This window comes from Myxocyprinus asiaticus, chromosome 29, assembly GCF_019703515.2.
Source record: "Myxocyprinus asiaticus isolate MX2 ecotype Aquarium Trade chromosome 29, UBuf_Myxa_2, whole genome shotgun sequence".
Classification (NCBI taxonomy): domain Eukaryota; kingdom Metazoa; phylum Chordata; class Actinopteri; order Cypriniformes; family Catostomidae; genus Myxocyprinus; species Myxocyprinus asiaticus.
Genome location: NC_059372.1, coordinates 11,879,531 through 11,900,613, shown reverse-complemented (window position 1 = coordinate 11,900,613; position 21,083 = coordinate 11,879,531). Strand labels below are relative to the sequence as shown.

The 21,083-nt window shown below is 39.5% G+C and overlaps 2 protein-coding genes across 3 annotated transcripts; both read right to left on the bottom strand.

The window, feature by feature from the left end:
• Nucleotides 1–345: 345 nt before the first annotated feature.
• Nucleotides 346–2,869, bottom strand: LOC127420255 (molybdate-anion transporter). 2 transcript variants are annotated; one of them, XM_051662337.1, is made up of 3 exons: nucleotides 2,719–2,869; nucleotides 2,434–2,544; nucleotides 346–2,067 (listed from the first exon to the last, which is right to left on the bottom strand). In XM_051662337.1, the coding sequence occupies exon 3, from the start codon at nucleotides 1,946–1,948 to the stop codon at nucleotides 503–505; it is 1,446 nt and encodes a 481-aa protein (XP_051518297.1). In that variant the 5' UTR covers nucleotides 1,949–2,067; nucleotides 2,434–2,544; nucleotides 2,719–2,869; the 3' UTR covers nucleotides 346–502. The 2 variants fall into 2 exon arrangements, with proteins under 2 accessions (XP_051518297.1, XP_051518296.1); XM_051662336.1 differs by having other exon boundaries at nucleotides 2,434–2,491.
• Nucleotides 2,870–5,712: 2,843 nt separating this feature from the next.
• On the bottom strand, nucleotides 5,713–20,880 carry LOC127420468 (nuclear receptor subfamily 1 group D member 1-like). The gene is made up of 8 exons (XM_051662788.1): nucleotides 20,308–20,880; nucleotides 14,183–14,470; nucleotides 13,940–14,028; nucleotides 13,312–13,456; nucleotides 9,424–9,998; nucleotides 9,031–9,216; nucleotides 7,307–7,517; nucleotides 5,713–7,193 (listed from the first exon to the last, which is right to left on the bottom strand). Exons 1-8 carry the CDS (start codon nucleotides 20,321–20,323, stop codon nucleotides 6,997–6,999), a joined length of 1,707 nt encoding a protein of 568 aa, XP_051518748.1. The 5' UTR covers nucleotides 20,324–20,880; the 3' UTR covers nucleotides 5,713–6,996.
• Nucleotides 20,881–21,083: the final 203 nt, after the last annotated feature.

Here is a 21,083-nt window from a genome sequence, read left to right as displayed (position 1 = left end):
TATACTGTATATGCTATAACTGAATTTAAATAATTAAATAAAAACAATGATACTTTAATCAAAGTTAAGTTTACTTGTAGCTAATTAACTTAAAAATGTTAAGTTTACTTGAGCCAAATAAGTACTGTATGTTTACTTAGAAAAAAGCATGCAAACCAATTGACTTAAAAAATGTAAATAAGGTCAACTACTTAGATTTTACAGTGTGCATGAAACAAAATCAATGGCAAAATGTTCATTTTTGGGTGAACTTTTACATTAAAGGTATCCCTTTAGCATTGTCTAAAAACTGTTACTCATACATATGTCCTTGCATTTTTGGCCGCTCAAAGTAAAAACATTAAACAACATTTAAGGAGTTTATTGGTTCTATTAACAGGGAAATAAGAAGGAAGCAATTAAACCATATACTTTCTGATCTGTTCTACCTATAGATACAAATGATATACAATCGATATACATTTATCTTCATTTTGTAATCCAGTGTCCATCTCTACTATACTCAGATTTCTCCTTCCAATTTGGTCCCCTCTAGTCTCAAATCTGCATCATTCCTGCCCACAGTGAAAAGACTGACCACAGCAAGCAGAGCAGCCAGCATCATCCCAGCACAGCCAGCAAACATATGTCTGGTGCCACTTCCAGCCTCACCCGCACCTGCCCCAGAAACCTCCCCATGAAGAGCCAGCAGCCCCAGGCAAGCCAGGAGATGGAGAGGCAAACGGAACCACGCCAGCACCACGGCTCGGCGCTCCATGGGGATCACACGCCCCTGTAGAAAACTCACCGCAGGGAAATAAAGTCCGCAGGCTAGTTCAAGCAGAAGAAAGGCAAGCAGAGACTCCTTTGGCCTGGGTTGGCCAGGCACGGTGGAAAACATCAGCATGAAGAAGGAAAAGAAAGCTAGTAGCACAGCCAAGCAGAGCAGGTGACCTGGCTGGAGTCGATAAGGTGCTGATGTGGCTAGCCGGAAAAGTGTGGAGCCGGCCATGCTGGCAGCCATCAAACTAGAGAAAATGATTCCCAAAGGAGGGCCGTGGGGGTCCAGCACAGGGGTCCAAAGAAACACAAAAATGTAGAGGACACTTTCGAAGAGTGCTTGCACGCCACCCAACAGCATAACACGACGGTCCGACAGTAAGCAGCGCAACCCCTCCAGACAGCCACGCCAGAAACGGGCCTGTGCTGATATTTGCAACTTTGGGGCATTTTGAGGGTTCAAAAGGGGGCCGTTCCTGTCTCCGTGCGCACCCTCTAGTCTGTCCTCTTGACCCCATTCAGACAGCACAAACCAGCCGCAGGCAGCAAGGCTCGGGATCGCCAGTAGGAATGGAGCAACTGGTCCCAGCCCCAGCCATTCTGCAAACAGGTTCGCCACGAGCCCGGCGGCTACCGCCAGTCCGTGATTCCAGTTGGCAACTTTGGTAAAGGTAACAGGAATCCATTCTTTGGGAAAGTCATGGACATCTATGTGACTATGCACATACCAGGCCTCAAACGTGGTGGTCAGCAGGGAAGTGGAGAGGCCTCCTAGGACACGTCCTAGCATGAGCATAAAATAGTCCTGGGACAGCTTGGTAACACAGCAGATGGAATAGGCCAGACAGAACAGGAGACACGTCCGTCTTTGGCCCAGAAACTGCGGTAGCCAGCCGGCCACTGGAGCAAACAGCACACAAGAGGCGAGACCACATACATATAGGATGGCAATCTGAGACTCCAGGAAATTGTAATGTCGATAGAGTTTATAAAGGTAAGGTCCCTGCAGCCAGTCAGCCCAGAGGGCCAGGAGATAGGCCTTCAGAAAAAGGTTCTGGAAACGTCGGAATGCCGGATTAGCAACAGCGGTCTGTGTGGCCTGGGGTGAGGTGAGACGGCGAGCAGTGATCTCTAAAGCCACGCATAATCCAACCAAGACTGCAAATGCCAGATATGCTGTCACAAACATGATGGACCACAATCTGTCTTCAAGCGCACATACGCGATAGGAGATCTTCTAAATAAACCTCAGTAGTGGACCATCTCCCTCAGATAGCTCTTGCTCCAATTAATAAATGTATGTTTCTGCTGTGGAGTCAAATCAGAAAAACAACAATAAACAAAAATAGTAGAAGATATGACACTATTTAAAGAAAATACTAAAAAAGTATCAGGTTTTTTGGATAGGTTATCATGGTAATCCCATGTGTTTTTTGTTTTGTTTTTTTGGATATGTACCATTGTAGTGCCATAGTATTCTTTAAAGTACTTTGGAGTAACATGTAAATATCTTGGCATACAAATATGGTAATAATTCAGTATGGTGTTATCAAAGAATCATGGTATTAGCATTAACTGTAACATGGTGCTACCACCACAGCACTGTTTTGTAATGGGAGAATTGTGTAAAAGAGCTCAATAATAATACAACTAATAAAAATACAAATGTCTTACCAAAAGTCACAGTGTCCATAATGAGACTTTGAAGAACTACCATGCAGCTGGATAAAGCCTATGGAGGAACAATCCTGGCAGTTACAACTTGACTTCCGTGTCACACGATCACTACAGATCCATTAATATAAACAGACACAGCCCCATAGTAGATAACACGAAAAACATGGAATTTGTAAGCATTTTATTTTGAGTTAAAAACATATGAATCGATAAATGGCATCTTATTGAACTTGACTTATTTTACAGGCTGTTGAATAAGTTTCAAACATTCAAAACACTTACCTCCTTTATGTTTAGCATTGTCTCAGATGGTTTGGGGGACTATATACATTTTTCATTTGATGATTTCGAAATATTTTACAGCAGATCTGCCAACAAAACTCACTTATCTATTCTACCATATCCGGATGCGTTTCCGGGTTATTAAAACGTAATGACGCAAATGAGGGACGCTTGTGGTTGGCTTATGAATGTTAAAGACGTATCACAACGTTCACCTAGCAAGGCTACTGATTGGCTGCAAACAGACCAAGAGTCATTTATATTCATAAGGAATCTATAATATTCATGAGATAAGTGCTACCTGATTGGTCTGAGAAACTATAACCCAACCCTAACCGCTTTGCTCATGAATATAAATGAGCTTTCCCTGCCATCCCACGTTTCAGCAATCTGCGCCCTGGATAGTCCACGAAGTTTATCAAGCGACGATGGATTATTAGGTATTATCATTTATAACGAGCTTTGAGCATTTGCTATAAAAATAAAGGTAATAAATAAATACATAAATAAACATAACGTCGGCATGACACAATTAATATTCATGAGCAAACTGTGCTACCGCAAGTATGGCCACTGGATGTCACTGTAACACCCTTTTCTATGCAATGCACAAGCTTTAATAACTTAATAGACGATACCTCCGTGGTAAACTAATGCACAACACTGCTATCACGATAATGATGTAGCTTCTGTAAATTATTTTATACCATAAGGAGATACATTTTCAATGAATCTATCTGATACATTTATTCATGAGTTCGTACTAATTAATTCTAAATAAAGAATGAAGTGTATCATGCTTTTTCAGTGTTCTAAATTAAAACTGAGTCTGTTTGTCAACCAAAACGTGACTGACAGTTTCAGGCCAGTTACAATTATTTGTACAACACTCTGAAAACTTTTGACATAAAGTCTGCTAAATAAAAGCACGAAAGCCTTTGGTTTGGCTTCTCTACTTAATCTTTATAATGCATAAAACCTACATTAGTGTTCCGATATGTGCTTTAAAGGAATATTCTGGGTTCAATACAAGTTAAGCTCAATCGACAGCATTTATGGCATAATGTTGAATACTGCAGCAAAAGACAAAACAAAACAACAACAACAGCAACAAATTCTACTGGTCCCTCCTTTTCTTAAAAAAAAAAAAAAAAAAAAAAAAAAAAAAAAAGCTAAACTCGAGGTTACACTGAGCCACTAACAATGGAAGTGAATGGGGCCAATTTTTGGAGGGTTTAAAGGCAGAAATGTCAAGTTTATAATTTTATAATAGCACTTACATTAATTCTTCTGTAAACTCATGTGTTATTTAAGATGTAAAGTTTGCAATCATCGTTTTATGGTTTTAGGGTTTACAGGGTTGTGTCACGGCAACAAAGTTGTAAAATTAAATATACACTGACGGCCAAAAGTTTGAAATAATGTACAGATTTTGCTGTTTTGGAAGGAAATTGGTACTTTAATTCACCAAAGTGGCATTCAGCTGATCACAAAGTATAGTCAGGACATTACTGAAGTAAAAAACTGCACCATCACTATTTGAAAAAAGTCATTTTTGATCAAATCTAGACAGGCCCCATTTCCAGCAGCCATCACTCCAACACCTTATCCTTGAGTAATCATGCTAAATTGCTAATTTGGTACTAGAAAATCACTTGCCATTATATCAAACACATCTGAAAGCTATTTGGTTCATTAAACGAAGCTTAAAATTGTCTTTGTGTTTGTTTTTGAGTTACTACAGTATGCAATAGACTGGCATGTCTTAAGGTCAATATTAGTTTAAAAATGGCAAAAAAGAAACAGCTTTCTCTAGAAACTCATCAGTTTCAATCATTGTTTTGAGGAGTGAAGGCTATACAATGCTTGAAATTTCCCAAAAAAATAAATAAAGATTTCATACAAAGGTGTACACTACAGTCTTCAAAGACAAAGGACAACTGGCTCTAACATGGACAGAAAGAGATGTGGAAGGCCAGATGTACAACTAAACAAGAGGATAAGTACATCAGAGTCTCTAGTTTGAGAAAGACACCTCACATGTCCTCAGCTGACAGCTTCATTGAATTCTACCTGCTCAACACCAGTTTCATGTACAACAGTAAAGAGAAGACTCAGGGGTGCAGACCTTATGGGAAGAATTGCAAAGAAAAAGCCACTTTTGAAACAGAAAAACAAAAAGAAAATGTTAGAGTGGGCAAAGAAACAGACATTGGATAACAGATAATTGGAAAAGAGTCTTATGGATCTTAACCCCATTGAGCTTTTGTGGGATCAGCTAGACTGTAAGGTGCGTGAGAAGTGCCCGACAAGACAGCCACATCTATGGCAAGTGCTACAGGAAGTGTGGGGTGAAATGTCACCTGAGTATCTGGACAAACTGACAGCTAGAATGACAAGGATCTGCAAAGCTGTCATTGCTGCACGTGGAGGATTTTTTGATGAGAACACTTTGAAGTAGTTTAAGAAGTTCTGAACATGTTTTTCAAATTGTAATGGTAATTTTTCACGTTATTAATGTCCTGACTATACATTGTGATCAGTTGAATGCCACTTTGGTGAATAAAAGTACCAATTTCTTTCCATAAGAGCAAAATCTGTACATTATTCCAAACTTTTGGCCACCAGTGTACATTTATACAGAAAAGGTTAGTAAGCGATTTTATCACACTTAAATCATGTTAACATGCATGCACTTTTAAAAATTAAAGGAAGTCAAAATACATTTGTGGTAATCAACATTATGCCACAATTGAGCTTAACGTGTATTGAACCTGGAATATTCCTGTAAATAAATCAGCTGTACATGAAAGGAATAATTTAAAGCTCAATCATTTGTTTTCCTATTGACAGATGATGCCATTTTCATAATCTTTTAGCACAAGCTTGGCAAATGAGTGTGTCTCCATTTTACCTTTTAAAATGGAGTTTTATGCAATAAAACAAATGCATTAATTTGCAGAGGGCAAAAACACAGAACACAACATAATATATAATCATTTTTATATTGGTTCTACAGCAGAAAAGAATTTACAAAATATACATCCCCATATGATTGAATTACACTATTTTAACAACCATAATAACAATCAACTCAACCACTCAAATAAACCACATGAAGACGGTAGTCAAAATGTTTTCTTCACATGCTCTGTGATCTCCGTGAAGGGATTATGCTGGTGCCAGAAGATCAGGGGCTCTTTCCCAAAATACACAAATGAACAGTCCTTTCCTTTACAAGGCACCAAATGCCCCATCTCAAGCCAAACACACAACTGCATATCCCTCTTTCTCTGATCTGAGTATTTACTGATGCAACTGGGCAGTTAAATCAGACAAAACTGCAATTGTGCAACAATTACAGTAAGAAAACAGCAGGGGGGAAAAAACCCTACAAAACATGCGTAGGAGAGAATGTCTGCTGGTTTTGTATCCCTAGATTCAGATATTAAAAGAGGTGGTAATATACTTGACATACTGAATTCAGTATTATACTTGACATAATGTATTAAAAAAAAATGCAAATGAACAAATATGACACTTGTATTGTCCAGATTTCAAAAATGAAATGGCATTTTAAAATCAGTTTCTTTCAACATTTTCAAAAAACTTAAATGGTAACTAGAGGTCATGTTCTTGAAGATACATTAATTTTGTGCAATTATATGTTACATACTAACACAGGTGATACATGTATTGTTTAATGTTTGAAACTGATGTACAAGTTATATTTATGGCTTATTTACATGGTATTTCCATCCCTTTCTCAAACACACAGGCACACTCACTCACACAACTGGCTTAAAAATGGTCCCTAAAATTGTCCTTTTACTTTATACATTGCGTACTTGCTGACTAAAGACTCTTGTGCACTTGAATTGCAGACTACAGGGTTTGCAGGTAGTATTGAGGAATGACCCGTTTTTGGTCTTTAAAAGTTCTGCTGTGAGCTTATTTATGATATGATATAAATATAAACAATGCTCTTGAGGCCAGTTGCACAGAAGGGCAGAGGGTGAATGGGCAGTGTATGTATGAATGCGATCAGAAAAAGCTTAAATGGAGATTTAGTCTTGTTTTCAGAATGTCAAAACAGCCATCTGTTCATTGCGCTCCTTTTTATTAACGCATAACATAATCAATAGCTCCTATGGGAATGTGCTCAACGCGTCTCCATCTAAATGAGCATTGTGCATCCTTAATCAGGGAAGGTGTTCTCTGATTGGCCGGTCGATGGCTTTTGGTTGAGTGGCAGCTGCAGTGTCTAATCAGGATAGCTCAGGGGTCGATACGGAAGGCCAGCAGCTTGTCGGAGTGAAGGTTGTTGAGAGTGCGCAGGTCTGGCAGGCACAGGAGCAATTTGGGAAAGAGGGAGCTGTCGTCTGGGTGACGACGGGTCACTAAGGTGCGCAACGCCTGGATGAGGCCCTCCTGTAACTGTTCAACAGCCACTGTATCCGAAATGCCAGCGCAATCTGTTGATAAATGAATGACAATTTAACATCTTATCAAAACAGCAACAGAAAAAAACAGTTTAACATCAAAACTTTGCCAATATTAACACTGTTTTTTCTCCTTGTGTTCTTACCTGCAGAAACCAGCACCACAGCCATAAAAAGTGCCATCTCATCTGACTCCAGGCCCAGAGAGCAAAGCTTTGAACTGAACTCAAACATGGTATCCAGCAACGAGCCCATGCCCAGTCCCCTAAGGGTTGCCAGCGGATATGTCTGCCCATTTAGGAAAGTCACTGTTCTTTCTTTTGGGTTTAATAGTGAGCAAAACCTCACCATAAGCACCTGAAAACAAAAACAGGATACCTGAATCAGATGAAGGAAAACTAAATGTGTTTAAAATGTGATGGTTTAAAGGAAAAGTTCACCCAAAAATCTAAATTTGCCATTTGTGACCCGCTCCATCATTTTAGTCACATTTTGAGTTTTATTTAAAATTATTATATCAGCCAACATTTAAGCAATTATATCTAACAAATGTTTTGGAGTAGAAACATAATAATGATATTGTTAGAAAGCTGAGATGTTCCTTTTTACTATATCGCAAAAACTTGTGATTTTCTTTTTTCCACGAAACACAGAAGACGACATTACGTAAACAAAGTCAAAGCTTCTCTTTTTTTTGATGCAACTAAAGTAGGTGTCAACTTTGGATATGAAGCTCCAAAAAGGACAGAAAAAATATGATAAAAGCGGTCCATATGATTTGAGCACTATATTCTTTGTGTTCTAAAGCCATATGATAGGCTTTTGTAAAGAACAAATCAAATCATGATAAATCATTATTTAAACCGATGGAGGTGATTTTCAGTGAATAATAGCTTAAATTTTGGTCTTTGCATGTATGGCTATTGTATTGTTTTAGAATACTTGGAATATAGCGCAAGAGTCCTGTAAGACTTATTTTATGGGACTTCGTCCTTTTGGAGCGTGACAGCAGTAGTCACAATCCACTTTTGCTGTATAAAATAAAAACAAACAGCTCGGACTTTCTGCTGAAACATTTTGTTTTGTGTTCTACAGAAGAAGAAAAAAATAATTCAGAGGCCAGATTCAAGAAAATCTTCATAAGAAGAAAAATTAAGGACATTTAAGTTCATAAGAATATATCTAGCTATAAATGTTGACAGTTTAAGAAAAAAAAGATAGGAAAATTTTTTTAAAGTCTGTTCTATGTATTTTTAGTTTGACTTCTGCAGACCACAAACAAAGATATTATCATAGATGTATGTTTATATTCATAAAATGCAAGTCAATGTGATCCAACACTTTCAAGCTCCAAAAAGGACATCAACATAAAGGTAATCCATACGACTCGAGTGGTTTAATCCATGTCTGCTCAAGCGATCCGATCGGTTTTGGGTAAGAAACACCAACATGTAACTCCTTTTCACTATAAAGCTTGACACCTGCAGTTTCCTTGATGTGCTCATGAGAGAAACTTGTTCAAACTTCGTATCGCTTCAGAAGACATGGATTAAACCACTTGAATCATGGATTATGCTGATGTCCTTTTTAGAGCATGAAAGTTTTGGACCCCATTGACTTAATATATCCTTTGTGTTCCACAGAAGAAAGAAAGTCATACGAGTTTAAGAGACATAAAAGTGAGTAAATGATGAGAAAATTATCATTTTGGGTGAACATCCCTTTAAGAATGTTTTGTCAATCCGGCTCCAAGTTTGCAACAACATGAGGGTGAGTAAACAATTTTCATCTCCGAGTGAACTATTCCTTTAACGATAATTAATGGGTGTAAAATGTCAGAAGAGAGTTAAGGGGCTCATGTTATCAGTACCTGGAAAGTGCCTGCTTTAAGCAACATGACTTGATCATGCTGGCAGAGCTCCTGGAAGCCTGGAATGCCCTTCGCAAACTCAACAACTTCACGCACAGCTGGGGTGAAGCACTGCGAGAATGTTTCCCACACCTGCTGACTCGAGACGCCAGGTGCCGACACGGGGCATGCGTTCAATGGACAGGCCTGGAAGAGACACAGAATGAGAGATTTTTATTACCCCATTGTAATGGTTTCATATGCTCACTATGAGAGTGTAATTTATTGATCTATTCCTTTATTATGATCTTAAATTTCTTTTAGTTTAAAGGACTCCAGACAAGGCCCCATAAACGCAATATTACTGCTATATATATAACGACACTATGACATATATCTTTAAACACTCCTCACCAGCACTTTGGAGCCAGCAGCCAACTTCATCGGACACGAGGTATGGCTTTGGGACTCGCCAACTGGGTAGCTGTTGTGATTGGCCTGGGAGGCCTGTGGGGACGGGCTTACACTAGAATGGGAGTGATTTTGGCTAAACGAAGGAGCGTAGCTGTATCGATTGTTGTCCATCAATGAGACTGGGCATTTGCTGTCATTAGAAGAAACTGGGCAGCGAGGTGGAGTCGAGAAGCTTTCGTGGGAAGCTGAGTGATACCCCGCAAGTGGGTTAGCATGATGGTAGGTGGAGTCCTGAGAAGTGCTGTTTTGAAAAGTGCTTGATCCATTGCTGGTGTTGATGTTGCCCACTCTCTTGTTCAGGTGGTCCTGTGTGTTTGTGAAGATGTCCTGGTAGGCTCGGGATAAGACACCAATGGCCTCTTTGGATTGGCTCTCACTGGGACTGGGAGGAGTTTCGCGTTGTGGGGAGGTTTCCACGGCCATGGTGGACGATTCGTTGAGGCTGTTCATGTAGCTCTGCATCTCGTCCAACAACCGTTGTTTCTCTCGTTTAGGGATGCGGCCAAAGCGCACAGCTAGGGGTTAAGAGTGAAACAACATGAAATTTCAACTGACCCTAATTACTTTCTCAATAAATGTAATTTGTGTTATTGTGATTTATCAGTGCAGTTTGTATTTATCAAAATGCAATGACTTTCTCTGTCTCTAAAACACCTTTCCTTTTCTGCTGAAATAACCAAGGCCACACAGGTGGGGGAAAATAATATTCTGATTCAGACTGATTTGCAAATGAATATTTTAAATCTATTTGTCAAACATTTTGACTAATTCAGTGAAAAGAACAGCCTATAACAATAATTAACTGACGAATTTAACATCATTATGGCTTGTGAGCAAATTTTATATCAATATCTAGCTCATGAAATATTTTCAAGGCCTGGAAAACACAATTTAAAAATTCCCTGATATTTCTAGGTTATCCATGACCGTGGGAACCCGGAATAGAGTCGTCAGACTGCATGCAAAAATCTACGAAAAGTTGAGAAGCCATTGCATTTATCATGGAGAATCACTGATAAACCAGAGCATAAAGACATCCTATGAATATGTATTTAACAGTTCCTTTCATAATGAAGCACATGGTAGTTTTAGAAATAACCTAACACAATAGCACAGCCGCCGTACAAAAGACAACTTGCGAACAGTATGCCTAACCTCTGGTTAAATATGTTAAATATGGATGAACATAAAATGTGTTGGTGTAGAGTCTTTTACCCCTCACTCTCATCTTCATTGCCACCCCCCTCCTCTAAGAAGGTCAGTCAGCTGTTGAGTCAAAAAATAGCATCTATGGTACAATATGTTGCCTCCCCCCAATCTTCATCTCTCTCTCAGTCCCTACCTCCCCTTCTTCTCCTCATCCCTATGCTACTCTGCCTCACTCTCTCAAGCCATAAGTAGGGCAGTAGGTCAGGAAGAACGTAATGACAATGCCACAGTAATTGAGAGAGAAACTAATGAATGTGAGAAGAAAGAGAGAGGAGAGGAGTAGAAAACAGACAAGGAGAGAAAAGGAAAGGAGAAGAAAAAGAAGCAAAGATGGAAAAAAATATGAAAAGGAAAGGAGAGAAGGATACGCAAGGAAAGGGAAAGAAAAAGGGAAAAGGGAGAGGAAAGAAGAGTACAGTAAAGTAAGGGGAAAAAAGGAAAAGAAAATGGAAAGGAAAGAAGAGGAGAGGAGCACGATGCAATATTTGGTAGATTGAGGTGACAGACATTGTGAGGGTTTGGTGGTACATCTTGCATACAGAGGGCGGAGCTGGCCCATATCATACATGTCCCATAACACCTGCATCTGAGAAACTGAGAACAGGGGAACAGCATGATCTCCTTTGCAGCAAAAAATCAATGACTGCATGACATATTTTTCTATGCCAAGACTGTCTGACTTCCCACTTACTCAAACATTTGACCCTGAAATAGAACTAAAATTTTTGGTAGGAATTTGCTGTCAAGATCATCAACAAAAGGTCACAATTGGTTCATCACGTATGAAACAATGCGACACATAAACCTCCAGAGTGCTGCACTGATTACTAGTCTACGAAATGGCAAGAAAATGGCGGAAGTGAAACCATGCCATCGTGTCAAAGCAAACATCTGTTTTAATTACACAACCAAGATCATTGACTGCAATGAAATCAGGGTGCCTGTTTATTGTGGGTTTTGAGGCATTTGCATGAGGTTTTCCTGTTTTTGCAATATTAACTGTGAGAGAAACAGGTTTCTAGGTTGTGGGTCCAAGCACTTTCAGGCACCAGGGTTAAAATGAGTGTTTACCTCCCGCACTCTGTACACAGTGGACTCATTTCTATTGGTGCCCGCTTAGAACAACATCTAGCGCAATCGCCTAAAATAGCCAACCCCTACACTTTCACTCATATCCACTTCTGCTGCACTGCACGATGGTTACAGCGCATGATATGCTGCCGAGAACCCATCAGAAGTCAAACCCAGCCTAAATAGGTCACAATGTACAAGTATAATATGGGTGTCATTTTTGCTATCTAGGTCTTTCAAAAATTCCATCCTGGTCTCATAGAAAGAGGTTACTATACCTTTGTCTTTGCACAATGAATTAAACGGGCTTGTTGTTTATATCACGTCAGTTTCCTGGTGAAATGAACAATAGAGGCGCTAAAACAATGAGTTTCATTTCACACATATCACGAGTAAAAGAACAGATAAACGCTTACTTTATTCCTTTTTCTCACACAATGATATCTTATGATATAAAAATACTTTTACTATAGCGCATGACTTATGGTGCATGATGTACGCCGATTCATTACCTAACCAACTACATTTACAAGCTTGTTTGAGGGTAATCAAGTTGCGTAGACGCTCAACCAATAAAGCATTGCACTTGCGATGCAAAGGACCAGGGTGTGAGTCCCAACGAGCATGCGAGTCAACACGTGAGCCAAAATGATCACAGAAACATTACAAAATGCTCCAGCAATTGCGTTTTTCGTGTCATATTTTAATTTTTATGACACTACTGGTTAGGTTTAGGTTTAAGGTTTAGGGTAGGGAGGAAAGGTTTTGTTTATTTAAAACCTTAAAAACCTCATGTTTGGAAGATAATTTAACTTGCTTTTTGCACCACCCAGTGGACATTTCACTTCAAAACTGCCCCGAAAAGTGTAAGGACCCACGCAATATCATTTTGCAAAAATGTCACCACAATCAGTTAATTTTCATGAAATCAGGCTCAGAATTTCCTACATCCATTAAACAAGATCATTCCAGTCTTCTTTAGGGTTAAAAAAAGGTGGCAAATGGATGAGACAATGTTCTACTGATGGGAGGGACGAGTTCAGATGCGTGCCTTTTTCTGCATCCCTTGCTAAATTTTTACTGCTGCACAACATTAATTGCGGAGGATGTTATGAGGGCACAAGCATGGTAATCAAGTCGCCGTTGTTCCAATTTCTCAAAATAATTCCTGTATTTGCAGCAGTTTTCAAGATAACAGATAGCTTCAGGGACTGCGTGACTCCATCCCTCATAAATCACTGTCTCAACGAGGGATCGGGAGGCAGAGCTAGGGAACAAGGACGGGTGGGGGGTGGGGCGGGTGTAAACCAACTGAGAGAAGAAGCGAGAAAAAGAAAGGACCACAAAAGGGCAAGGGAGAAATGAAAACGAGCACACATTCAAACTAAACGAAACTTGCTCTCTTGAAAGTTACCAACGGTTCAAGACTAAAAAGGAAAGTAGGTTGAGGCGAGTGTGGTGCTGGGATGTATTATGATATGAAAGTATGCCTTTTTGCTTTTTGTCATATATCAACACATGTCCTTGAAAAACTCTTAAAATCCTCACCGTCACGGGACATGCCAACAGACATGCATTTTTTGAAGCGGCAGTGTTGGCAACGGTTACGGTTCATGCGCATGATCAGACAGTTCTCATTCTTCACGCACATCTTGTAGTTGATGTTCTGCTGAATGCTACGGCGGAAAAAACCCTGGAAACAACAGAAGACACATGATATAATGAAAAACATTGCTTTGTCACAAAAGACCTGCATTGGTCACCAGCATTCAGTATATTGTCTTATACGATTATTGTTATACAAAATTTAAGTCATTTTGCAGTGAAAATCTTGATATCCATTGCACATTCATGGAGCGCTATGACGGAATCCTCCTTCACAGTGGCTCGAATGTTTATGCGAGAACTTGCGTTGTTTAGATTTTAACTTAAAAATGACTTAAATTTCAGGTTGTTTCTCACTAAAATCTATCATATGGAATATGATGACCGAGCCATATGGACTTCTTTTATGATAATTTAGGGTCCTTTTTAAGCTTTAATGCAAGTCACTTTAGGGTTTTAACTGCCATTATATTCAAAAGACGGACCACAATATTCATTAAAGAAAAGTCACATGGGACTGGAATGCTGGTCTAAGCTGGTCTTTTCAGCATAGCATTTCACTCTGTCTTACCTTGCAGCCTTCACATGCATGGACACCATAGTGGAACCCTGATGCAATATCTCCACATACTTTACAAAGGAGCACCATGCCTCCAGTTTCTGCTCAGATGAAGAGATAAAATGGGAAAAAGGGGGTCAGGATGTTGAAAAGACACAGAGTATCTTAAGTATCATGATGCACTGGTTCTCCTTTTTGGGAAAGAAGAATCTGTAGGCTACAGGTGAACCTACTGTATAAAGGGAGGCCACTTACTGGTAAATCCACAAGGCCTATTACCAGCGATGGGATGGGAGTAGCTGTGCTGGTTCGAACCTGCTGTGGAGTTGTTGTAGACTTCAGGGAACTGAAAGACCAGTTTTGGAGATGATGGGGATCCTCCACCTCCCCGCTGCTTGAGGGCCCCAATCTCAGTGAAGGTGACCTCCTCTGGAGACGAGGGCTGGGAGTGGGAGGATGGAGACTGGGTTTGATAGCCACTAGAGGGGCTTCCTGGGCTGGGACTGGCACTGCCATTGGAACCAGCATAGAGTATCACACCCCCTGTAGAAACACAGATATCAAGAAAATGAAGCCTTTGACCAAAGAGCAAAACACTTGAGCTACAGAAGACCGATGCTTTAATCAAAATATTTCACCACCTGAAAATAAACAAAACTCCATTTTCATACGTCTAAAGCAATCAATTAAGAATCCTCTTATAATAACGTATTAAGATCCAGCTGGATAAAGTGAAATTACTACAGGATGTTTTGATTCAAATTCGATTCTTACAGAGTCTTATAGGACATTGTGTAAACTTCGTGTAAACAAGCTCGGGTTTTCGAACAATACTGGAAAGATGATATAGCTCCTGAAAATCAGGAAAGATTTTCTTTAAATATCTTTTGATGTCCTACAGGTGCATTTTATCCAACTGGAAATCATATTAGTCCTATTGGAAACGGCTCTAAAATATCTATTTTGTGTGTGTGTGTGTGTTGGAACCTATAGGGAAGTTCTAATTCAAATTTAAATAACAGGTTAAAGTTTGATGTTGCATCCAGGATTTAATAAGAGGGAGATATGTAATGATCTAACTGGCTGGGAGTGCGCTCTGTTCTTTCAGAGTGGTTGCCATATTGCTCTGAATGCAATAGACTAACAGTATGAGACTGAACGATCTCGAGTGCTAAAAATAATGGTTGCACAGCAACAGATCGCTAAGTTCCCCTTTGAAAAAAAAAAAAAACCAACAAAAAACATGATGTTACATGGCTTTATTTAATGGCCTTCGCTATGTCAAATGAAACTATCGACGAGATTTATTTACAATCCCCCGCAGGTCTGCATGCTACCGCATCCTCTCCTGACATGCGCGGAGGATGAGCTGAGACACAGTCTCACGTGTTCGCGAGCTCTCCTGCCTCTCCAATAATAGCCCTGCATGGCTCTGCTGGCATAGTGCCCCAGCCTACTGCACAACACCTGACCGCCGCCTCACATGGAATCTTGACACCGTTCCTGCCCAAACCAAATCCGCAGTCTCGTGTAAACATCTACAACAATCGCGAATCGCGCGCGCCCACTCGCGCGTCGGAGGACGCTATTGTGTGTCGCCATTGCGATTATGATGCATTCCCATATGGACGAATGCAGGCATTGCCTTTGAGAGACGGGCAGCTTGGAGTCACGTTTTGTTAGAATGTGCTCCGTGGCTTTAGTTTGACTTTTTTAAACAACCAAGACACGGTCGGTCGGATCTGGGCCAGGGAACTGCGGTTAAAGTGTGATCTTGTGAATCATTCTGATCTGCAGCATGGGTCTTGGTTTCCCACAGCAATATGTGAATGCATGAAGTTTGACAATTAACTTACAGTAGGAAACTTTGAACCTAAAATGCATACACGAGTCAAAAATAAATGTTTTCCCTACATTTTTCACACAAAGTAGTCTGACATACCAGGAATTCCACAATTATGGTATTTTAGATCATAGTTGGCTATTTTTTTCTATATTAAAAGAGTGTTTGTATTAAAACGTGGGTCAAAATGTATTTATTTTTCCATTTTCCATCTGTTATTTTCATATGCAATTACAGCGAATGTTAAATAATGCCATGTTTATGTTTAAATTTAGATTTTAGTAAGAAAATAAGTAACAAGCTGTCATTTAGCAGATGCTTTCCTTAGTGATTTTAGGTATACGTATTACAGTGACAGTTCCCCTTGGAGAAACCTGAGATTAGGTACACACACAGGTAATATAGAATATATCTAATTGTATCCTATATGCATGCATTCTAGCGGGAGAAAGTTTAGATTCAGACTGACACAAAATATGGGAATTATTTTAATACTGTTGGATTTGCGCACAATGTCAAGTAGCAGAGCAATGACTATAGGCTAGATTGCAGTTTTGCACATTTTCGTAAGCAGTTTTTCATTTACAGTCCACAATGTGAATCTTTCCTTTTTTTTTTTTTTTACACGTCATCATGTGGAACTCCTCTGTGGGAAGAAGAAAAGGGTAAACAAGATCAAACTACCACTACACACCACCTTCCTTACTCCTGCTTGTGTTTTCTCACACTGCACATGGCATTTATTTAGCTCAAGTGTTTTTGTAATCCCTTCACTGGCACGTGCAGCGGGATTTATTGACATACTGCAGTGCTGTATTTTACAGCCGTGTGATAGAGAGCCCTACCTGAGCATGCTACTCAGCCCTGCCCAGTTTAGTAACCCCACCAAACACACAGCAATACTCACACCTGGACGCACGTGAGGCCACTGAGGTTAAAGAGAGCATGACATTATGGATAACAGAACGCGTCCTTTATTAAAGAAGAGCATACTATAGTGTCTGAGGCGCAGCTGTTTTATTAGCACCTGTTTTGAATGACTGTAAAATAACATAAGGCTTTAATTATATTTATGTGAAAGTAATAGGTGTGATAAAGGATGTTCCCCACCCTGCCCTTCACATTGGGTTTGACATAAACAATAGTACAATCACAATACAGTTTCTACAAGCAAAATGAAGCCATGCACATGTCTATGCAAGCCACTGTAAATTGGGGTCAGTAGAAACACCAGCATAAATGGAAGAATCAGCAGGTCTCCACCAGCTCATTGTAAGCTTAGGCTACCCATGCAAATGCTAATCTGTTAGTGAGCAAAGGCAGGCGTAGAAACGTGAGGACTTTACAGGGACAACAATTCCCTCCTCCCACAAATGCTGCCGTGGTTCTAGGAAAAGAGCTGAATTACTCAGCATTGCATGCCTTGTGGATTTGCCCTGATAAACAGTAGCCTATCTTCCATTTCAGCTTCAGAAGAGGAGGGGGATGCATGTTTGTTGCTTTAAATTTGTATAATCAACTGTTATGAACTAAATATGTATGTAAAGCTTGAGCACCTTTTATGAAGTGTTTATAAAGCGATTTACAGAAGACATGCTGTAAACATGTACATAAATGTTCGCATAATTAGATACAAGAAAATACATATGACAAGAGTAAAAACACAAATAAGAGAATAAATGGGTATAAAAATAAGGACATAAAATGGAAAACCAAAGAGAATAGAATAACGTTTCAAAATGTCAAGTTTGTTATGGAATGGTTTTGCTGGTTATGATTGTTTCCTCTCTCAACAATGGACTTTAAAGTGACTAAAACTGAGACCTTTTATTCTTAAATAGGTCAAAAGCACATGCACCATCCATGTTATGAAGCAAAGAGACCAAATTTAACCATTCATCTCGAATCAGGAATCTATAACATCCCAAACTGCCTTCAAAATATCACAAAGCTAGCACTGATAATGTACAAATGAGCTCTTTGTACAAAGCATGGACAATGCAGAATATTCTCATGCGGACAGATGTCATGAGGCTGTTTTTGTAAAACACTCCAAAGAAACAAGTTGCATGAGGCGGGAAAACGTGATGAGGCGCTAGATTGACTGCATGAAATCGCTGACCCACTGACCAACCTCCCCCTTTCCACCGTACAATCTGCATCAAAACATTAGAGTCAGTGAAAGAAGCGGAGGGTGGGGACTTGGATATCACGCGGCAGAGCGAGTGCATGCACGTGAGGATGACTGTAGGAGCGAGGGATGCGTTCAGTGGTAAGATATAGCGCGCGATGCGCTCGCGGAAGCCCTGTAGCGGAGCTAAAAGCCTCCAGCTTCCATTATAATTAAAAAGTGCTACAAAAGGGAGCATGCTACTATATATATTGGTGGGGGGATGAATGATCCGTTACTCTGCGCAATTCACTTGTGCAGCCTCTACCTCACATCCTATGCCCTGATGTGAATAGAGAATAGCCTATAATTGCCCGTAAATGTCACAGTATTGTCAGTTTTTAAGAAGAATAAAAATAAAGCGCTAACCACAATTTAAGGTCATTTTTTGTTGCACAAATGTCACAAGTTCAACACAGGTTTCATAAGTAATATTTCAAAAATGTCAGTAGGTTAGTAAACCAAACCATAATTCCCATAGTTTATTCAGTTCTGCATTAGGGACAAAAGTCAGGGTAGGCAACTCTAGTAGTGCTGTAGTCACTTTGAAATGTTTTTAAAACATCTGAATAGCTCCACACCTCCATATGCTTGAACTTGGGGATGTACAATATATCGGTGACCATATCGGTACTGGCCAATCAATACGTTTTGTATTTATTTATTTATTTTGCATAATAAGTTCAAGTTCAAGTTTGTATCTAGACCCAGAATAGCCACTGTCTATGCGCGCCGCCATTGGAATATCGGTCTGATTTGGATATTACTGAAAGCAAATCATGCCATAGTTTTTCCAATGTAAAAAAATACTCTTAAAGTACAAAACAGTAATCAATCTTTTGTAGCCTATACATATACATTGAAAAGCAGGTAAAATATTTTATATTTTTAATATCGGCCATTCTATTTGTTATAAAAGAACTATCGACGATCGGTATCGGCCAAAATTTCGATACCGGTAAATTTCGGTAAAATCTAAACTTAAGAGTCAATGATTGAGTTAATAGAGTCTGGGCCTATCTCTTTATTTATATGTAAAACATAACAGAAAATGTCTTTCCCTTTTGAATAGCCGTCTGTCTCTTAGCCTTCAAGGTCATATTTTCAGATGTTATTATTTCCATATCTGTAATGACTTTATGGTGGTCAATTGTTGAGGCGTGCCGCGCCTCATATTTGCATGGCATGATTTCAAAGCTTTCTGTCAACTGTACAGAGTTCAGGGTGCGCCAAGCACGAGACAATGTTTCTATCACCTGTTCCGGAACGTGACTGCAGCTTTTGTAAATGAATCAGCCGTCAATTAACATTGAAGTGGACTTGGTTGACTGAGCTGACGTGTACAGTAAATGGCCCTTGGTTAACCTCAGTGAAGAACGCCACTACCCAAATCAGCTTAACCGGTTAAACTCCTTCAAATGAAGCTCGCTCGAGCAAAGGTACATTATTACAAACTTGACTAAATATATGGTAAACAGATGACAAGTTAATATCCCTGATGGTTGTGTTTGTTGCATTTCCTCAAGCGCACGTGCGGACTTTCCCCGGTTGGTGGGACTGTAAACAATGTTTCTCGAATACATTGAACAGCTTTTTCATATCTAATCTTATTCGATTAGTAATCATACTATAGTTTATACTAGTAAACTCTACTGATATGTATGAGCCAAGTTTGACAGCTTGAGCATCTGCACGTGAGTTTGTTTTCATGGTGTGGAACAGGAAGTTGTTAGCGCATGCACGATATATATATATATATATATATATATATATATATATATATATATATATATATATATATAGTGGTTTCAAAGCAGATTACTCCTACTACGTGATTGTTTATCTCAATTTACGCGATTACTCATACTGAGACTATATATAGATGCACCTTTGTAGTGTTTACACGGAGCACAATCATCAAAGCATGACAATGTTCATCATGACACCTGCTTAGATCATTTACTGCATCAATGAGGCATTATCACTCATGCAATCCATTGCTACATTATAGATATATTCCCAAGGTGTTCTTCACACTTTAAAACATTGAAACACACTCAAATATCAAATGAAACTTGCAGAGGAACTTCTAAACTTTTAGAATTAGGTATCATGTCTATAATATCTTGAAGTTAAAACTGTTGCACTGTACTGTGCATTAAAATAGTTGGACAACTCAAAACACAGCATATAAATGCACTTTATTTTAAGTTCAGCATTTGCGTGAAATACCAGAATGATTACAAAGATTATGATTAGCCTATTATTCTGGCTTTTAACAAGAACATCATTAATACTATTAATAATAATAATAATAATAATAATAATAATAATAATATATGAAGGAATTTACAAACAGTTACTTACCAGGACTGTTATCCATCCTTTATGTTTTTTAAGAGCTGTCTTCAAAATTACGGTCTTTAAGAAAGTCTCTGTGTGTCAGTATGTTGAAGCAAATGTCGACTGAAAACAGGTGAAAAAAGTCGCGAAATACTAGTGCATACAGCGTGCAACTCAAAGTGCCAAGGAAATTCTTCTCGCAAAGAGCATTTGGCAGTCGAGTCAAACAGTCGGTATAAATACACTAGCGAACTGGCAGTGAAGATGCACCTTCAGTGCGGAGCTACCTGTATTCTGCCTCTCTACTATGAACGACGCATTAGTTATGCTGGTGTGATGTACAGAGTACGAGCCTGTGCACTGCCATCAGCTTTCTCCACTTACACTCCTACTAGCCATGCACACCCACCCACATCTATCACGTTTTCAGATGACTGGCAAATGTGACTGGATTTAGGGAAGCCGTCAACTTAGGTTTATCTCACTCTAACGTGCCCTGTGATTTCTTTGGTTTCCCTTTCCCTTTATCCTGCCGTGTGATTTTATTGGCGGGTGCTATGTACTGAGCTGAGCTGAGCTGGATGCGTTTATTCGACAGTGCTATGCACTGATAAAACCACTCTGCATGTGCTCTCTGCATGTGCCGGGGAACACGCTGTCCTACTGACACACATTTTATGCAAAACACAGCGTGAGATGAGGCGACACGAGAGGCATGCACATGGACTGCAGGCGGGGCTCTGCGTGACTGCTGAGGCGCGCGTCTTTTAAAATCTCTTACTGCATGTGAACGATGCATA